At 37.1% G+C, this 6,347-nt stretch overlaps 1 protein-coding gene across 3 annotated transcripts; it reads left to right on the top strand.

The window, feature by feature from the left end:
• Positions 1-771: 771 nt before the first annotated feature.
• On the top strand, positions 772-4,710 carry LOC130410470 (mucin-12). Of its 3 annotated transcripts, none has more exons than XM_056735161.1 (8): positions 772-901; positions 2,840-2,904; positions 3,042-3,244; positions 3,385-3,550; positions 3,655-3,813; positions 3,902-3,966; positions 4,065-4,155; positions 4,349-4,710. In XM_056735161.1, exons 1-8 carry the CDS (start codon positions 827-829, stop codon positions 4,383-4,385), a joined length of 861 nt encoding a protein of 286 aa, XP_056591139.1. In that variant the 5' UTR covers positions 772-826; the 3' UTR covers positions 4,386-4,710. The 3 variants fall into 3 exon arrangements, with proteins under 3 accessions (XP_056591139.1, XP_056591138.1, XP_056591140.1); XM_056735160.1 differs by having other exon boundaries at positions 774-901; positions 3,899-3,966; XM_056735162.1 differs by lacking the exon at positions 772-901 and adding an exon at positions 2,494-2,712 and having other exon boundaries at positions 3,899-3,966.
• Positions 4,711-6,347: the final 1,637 nt, after the last annotated feature.

Below are 6,347 nucleotides of genomic sequence, written 5' to 3'. Positions count from 1 at the left end.
AGAAGTGTCTTCAACTACAGCAGGTGAATCAACAAGTCAACCATCACAAACCATAGCTATCTCTAGACCTTCACCCTCATTTACCACAGCAGAAAGAAGAACATCAGAACTCACGTCATCCACAGTTGAAATATCATCAACTGTAACAGGAGAATCAACAAGCCAGCAGACGCAAACCACAGCTACCTCTGTTTCTTCATCCCAATCTACAACAACAGAAATAAGTATATCAGCATTCACTCCACTCACAGCAGAAATGTCTTCAACTACAGTAGGAGAATCAACAAGTCAGCAGACACAAACCACAGCTACTTCTTCACCTTTGCCTTCATCTACCACAGCAGAAAAGAGTACATCAGAATTAATTTTACCAACAACAGTAATACCCTTAACTACAGTAAAGGAATCAACAAATCACCAGACAAACACCACTCTTTTGAAGTCAACCACAGCAATACAATCCCCATCAACTCAATTAACATTAACAACATCCATGTTAAGTTCATCCGGCACAGAAATGTCTTCAATTCTCACTTCAATTTCAACAACTCAAAACTGTGTGCAATGTAACTGTAACGGGTCCCCATGCATCTTCAATCCGATATCTGAAAAATGTCAATGTCAATGCAAAGCATTCACTTTTGGGGAATTCTGCAATTTTGTAAATGGTTCTTCTGTTAACTTCTGTGAGTGTTCCCCTCAATTTAAAATAATACATTTCATTCAATACAAATTTGTTGAAATATTTATACATGTATAACATCTATATTTATATTGCAGCCGAGAAATACCCACAAGGAGGGCAAATATCTCTTTAAGAATTATAATGGAATATCTTCAAGACTACGAAGATTTAAACTCTCAAAAATCAAAAAATCTAATTGCAATTTTAAAACGTGAGGTATGTCATATCACTTTTCTTAAAAAGCTTTACCCGCATGCTTTAGCTCTGATGTCTTTCACACTGTGGATTGATATTTTTTTTAATGACATTGCATTTGAATTTATTACTGTCTACAATAGGGGTGTCAAACTCAGTTCTTGGAGGGCCGCAGCTCTGCACAGTTTAGCACCATCCAAACACACCTGATTCAGCTAATCAAGATCTTCAGGATTAAGGGCCGGTCACACCAGTCTTTTTGATCAATTGACTTCTGTTCATACGCATGCGAATGTGATAGACCGGAAACGCAAGCATCTGCTGCAAAGTTGCGCATGCTCCTGCATACCGAAGTTCAACTTTGGTGATTTCTGATCTGCGAATTCGCATCACGTGAAGAGATGCGACCAGATGGATTCGTCGTGGCGTGACCTGTCTCCCTCTTTCATTCTTGCACTATCCTGCTCTCCGTCCATATTCACAGCTGCATACAACAAATATTTGCGTGCTCAAACTTCAATCTGACCGAGCTTTACTAGAACGTTTCATGCAGGTGTGGTTTGGAGCTGGTTGGAGCTAAACTGAGCCGAGCTGCGCCCCTCCAGGAAGTGAGTTTGACACCCCCGAGGGCTGTTTCATAAAAGTCGCTGTGAAACCCGGGAATGAAGGTCTAAAACCTGACTTTAAGGAATTGAACTAATCAGTCAGGCTTAAATGGGTTTCATAGAGCTTCATGAAATGTCTGGGACATATTTTGCTTAAAAACACTCAATGGCTGTGTAAACAAAACCCTTCTTGCCTCGTCAAAAACAGGTCTGCTCACAGCAACCCGTTTTGGTGCATGTCTCTTTAAATGATAATGAGTTACAGCGCACCCATACGCAGTGATTCGCGCAAACCAGCAGGTTTTTACTTATGGTTTCTGACGGATTTCCACTAAAAATTAAATAAATCCACTCCTCTCTCTTCCTAGTCTGGACTCTGTGCAGCGACTTTATTGCATGTTGTCCACGAACTTTAGCCATGGCGTCACTCACGTATCAAAATACATATTTTGTTCCGACACTTAAACTTTTGCAATTTCACGTGTCTAATACATGTATGGGCAACTCATAACACCCAGAAAAACACGTAGGCATACTTCCGGCAAATGACTCCTTTAAGGGCTCTCTCATTCGCAATACCCTCCAGTGTACTGAAACATTCGTTCCCCTAAAAAAATCCCACAATTCACCGCAAAAACTACGGAGCGTCGATGCTCCCTATGTTCCCTTACCGTAAATCACGTGACAAGATTTGAAGACGTTTAACCAAAATTGCAGGAGCTCAATGAACTTCATGAAAACGCTTAATTTGATGTTATGTATAAACACTCGTTGTTATACAGGCAGGCAACACAACCTACTTAACAGTTAGATTTAATAATCAACCAAATGTGTGCACTGATATGTACTCACTGATATGTAGGCCTACTCATTTGTACAAGTATTTAGATGTCGGTTTTGCCCGTTGTTGATAATGTGTACTGAACCAGGGTCCTCACCAGTGCCCGAAACCGTGTACACTGTACACGATACCGATTCACTACCTCAGGAACAAGGGAGCTGATCGAGACACCTTGTGAGAGGTTCTGACCACACGATCGCTGAGTTTATTAGAGTATGTGAAAACAATTACGCTAAATGAGAATTGGGGAATATCGGAATCGTTAGCATTTTAAAAATAAATCTCAGATTGCTTGCCGATTTTACCGATTTTTTTATTGCTTTGAATGTGAATGCGAATTTACATGCCACTACGTCACGGAATCCGTGGAGCAGCCAAAAAAACATGTAATATTTTATTTTTATCTTCGAAAAGCTTTGACTGAGAAACCTTTAATCTAGTAATGTATGAGTCTTTTTCAAACGTGTAGCTTTGTTCTTATTTGCTTGTTTGGTTTGTTTATTATTTTGACAGATTTCAGATCTCTGCAGGCGAGCAGACTCACAAAACTTCAAAGGTGTAAACATTTTAAAGCTAAAGTAAGCTAGTCTATAAAATAACATGTTATTACATATTTACTTAAACCAGTATTTGTAAGTTTTAAGACCTGTATGTGTAACTTTTAAGACTCTCTCTCTCTCTCTCTCTCTCTCTCTCTCTCTCTCTCTTTCTCTAGGAAAGGAAGTGTCATGGCTGAAAGCATTGCAGAATATAGCTATCCCAACAATAACTCGCAAATGATCTTCCTAAATCAAGAACTGGGACCCGCACTGGAAAGAATCTTTAATGACTCAAATTCTTTGGGAAACCTCAGTGTAGCTCTTGGCAATGTTTCCATTCAGAACACAGAAATTATTATGCAGGCGGTGGAAATATCAAGTAAGTTATCTTTTATTTCTGGGAATATGGATCCCTTATTTCAAAAGGTAATATCTTTATATAAAAATCGTATAAAATTTTGGATTATTGACATGTTTTCCGTTTGAATTGTTGAATTGTTCCCTTTTGTCTGCGAGTAGATATTTCAGATCTCCAATCATTTGTGAGATGCTCTGTGGATTTTGCAAACTTCACAAAGGTGATTGTGAACGGAAAATGGGTTTGTGTGGGACCGTGTCAAACAAATGTCAACTTCTGCAGTGAACATGGCAAATGCTTTAATGAGATAAATGGACCAAACTGCCAGTAAGTTCTGCAATGCAAATCGTTATCATGTCCAATATAAGTTAATCAATTCTCACCTTTGTATTGATGATTTATTTTCTCCTGATCTTTCTTTCGCTGACCAGATGTGATCGTTCTAACTTTGAGGAGTTCTATGGATCACAGTGTGAGCTCTACCGCAGAAGAGCCGGTTTCTATGGCGTTCTGTTTGGAAGTTTGGCAGCTTTTGTTCTGCTTCTCATTGTTGTGATTGTAATATTCGTGGTCCTGTATCGAGGCAGGAGGTGAGTATAACTGCTTTCTTTATCTGAACGTTCAAAGACAAAAAAAAATCATAGAATTATTTCATTTCTGTCGTGTCACTTGCAGCAGGACGTCATCCAAAAGAAAGTTATCATCGATTTTTGGCGATGTCTTCTTTGATTTTACAGCAAGAGGTATGTTTGGTTTTTATTACAGTGAGGATGATTGTGATTATTCCTCAGGTTTAGAAATTGTTTGACAACAAGATCAAATCATGACCATTTATTTGCAGGAGACAACTATAATCTGCATAAGAATGTTTCTCTCTCCGAAGAGACAGTCAGTGGTATTTATAGACCTTATCAGGAAAATGCACCTGTAAGGTGAGTTGTGCAGTTGTGCATTAATAGTGTGTTTAAATATTTTGACAATGCCTGAATAAATTGTGAAAATTGAATTTGATATGAAGACCTTAGTATCATAATGTAGAGTAAGATATGAACTCTTGCTCCTGTTAAGTTTACGTGTTTTATTTGGTTATTTAATCACAATGTTTTTGTGTCCCCACATGTATAGACCAGAGCCACAGGATGTACGGATGTCCAATGAATAGAGATGAAGAATGTTTATTTCATATTTTGGAGATAATTAAAGCTCAGGAATACATAATGAGTCCTTTAATTGATTCTGGTTTTGATTTGATAATAATTTAGTTTGGAAAATAAATGTTTTAATAAAGTGATTTTGATTGCATTAGTGTTGAAATGTGCTTTACGATGACATATTTATGGTTAGATAAACAAATGACTGTTATATTGGGTAAAACCGGGTGGTATGTCGGCGTTTGCCATTAAGTTTTCTGTTTAGTTTCTGATCTATTTATATTCATCTGTAATCCTGCATTATAATTTATGAATTATGCAATGTTTGTATTTAACCTCATAAAAGTTGATAAAAAGATTTACATAAATATATATGCAAGGAGAATGGTGTTGTCATCGAATTTAGGTGACCAATGTTCTGCCTTTTTGCTACTGAAAGATCTCTTTGTCTCATTATAAAAAATCTTGTGTTTGGTTTAAAGGGATAGGTCATCCCAAAATGTAAATACTCTCATAATTTACTCACCTTTGAGTTTTTCCCAAATCTGTATACATTTCTTTGTTCTGATGAACACAGAGAAAGATAGTTTGAAGAGTGCTTATAGATTTTGCCCCTCATCAGTGGTTAAAGTTAATGTTTTCTTCATCTTCATTATTAGTGGATCTCAACCTTTTGACTTCAAGGACACCCATTGTCCACAACAATATTTAAAGGCCCGCCTCACTCCTCAATCCTCACTCATTTCTCACCCACTCATTGAAAGTCTTGCAGCTCCCTTTGAGTTTCTCTGAAGGTCCGATCCCTCATTTAGAAACCCTTTAAGGGTGAGCAGCGCCCTCTTCTGGTTATATCAAGCCATTGTAATCTTCACATTCAGGTGATGTATTTTTGTTCAGTGTTGTTGTGTTTTGTGTCAATGTGGGCCTCATGGCACAGTAATACAGAGCAGAGTCTGATAGAGAAACAGAGGAGATCTCCAGATACACATGTTGTTTTTCTTTTAGTTTAGTAGTGAATCTGGGATCTATTTCAGATGTCCTGTTCACTTTCACTCCTTCAGAAATGAGCACAAGAAATGCAGGAGCTCTTCTGGGATACTGACGGTACCATTGAAGATAATCTGCAGAGTGCAGTTTGTACATATACGGTAAAATAAAACAAATGTCTTACAACGGATGTGGATTCACTGTAGATTGAGAGATGAGGTGTGTAGTGTTTTATTGAGGTGAGTAAAGATATGTAGGTGGGTGTGGTTAATGAAATGTTCACTCAACACTTTAAACTGATGTCATTAACATGTTTTGTATAATATACAACTTCATAAGACGTAAACAACTCAGATCCAGAAGAACACAAGATTTGTGAAAATTAAAAAAATAGAAAACCTCAAATACGTTTTGAGGAGATTCAAGAGTAAAAATTTAAAAAATAATTTCAGACATGCTGACATGATTCTGGATCATTTATATTTGGGCTGCATTAACGTTTTCATTTCATGCAATTTTTCCAACTCAATTTAGATAGGAATTTAACCTTCCCTTATACATTGCACGGTCGCCCACTATTAGCAGAACCTTTGCAATGAGTTCAAATGAACAGCAGAAGCCTTTAATCACATGAATATGTGACTTATATTGTGATTATTAACATAGCAGGTTTGTTTTTATGTTCTTTGTATTTCATGCATGCTGTTTACGGTAAACTTGTAACATTACAATGTTTTATCTCAGCAAGCCTTCTAGGATTATAATGTGTTGAGGTGATTATTTAAACGAAGAAGAAAAGCTCAGTTTACAAAAAATCAGATACATTTTGCCAGCAGGCGTGAGGAGAGAAAAGTTATTACTTTTGTGTATTTGCAGAATGTGAAACAAACTTTCTTGCACATTTTCTCTGTTTTACTCTTGATTTTCATTCATTTTTTCACTGCTGAGTTTATATCTGTAATTTCTCTAAAATGCACTTTATCTGT

The sequence above is a fragment of the Triplophysa dalaica genome, chromosome 21 (genome assembly GCF_015846415.1).
Source record: "Triplophysa dalaica isolate WHDGS20190420 chromosome 21, ASM1584641v1, whole genome shotgun sequence".
Lineage (NCBI taxonomy): Eukaryota > Metazoa > Chordata > Actinopteri > Cypriniformes > Nemacheilidae > Triplophysa > Triplophysa dalaica.
This window is presented reverse-complemented; position numbering and strand designations above follow the sequence as displayed.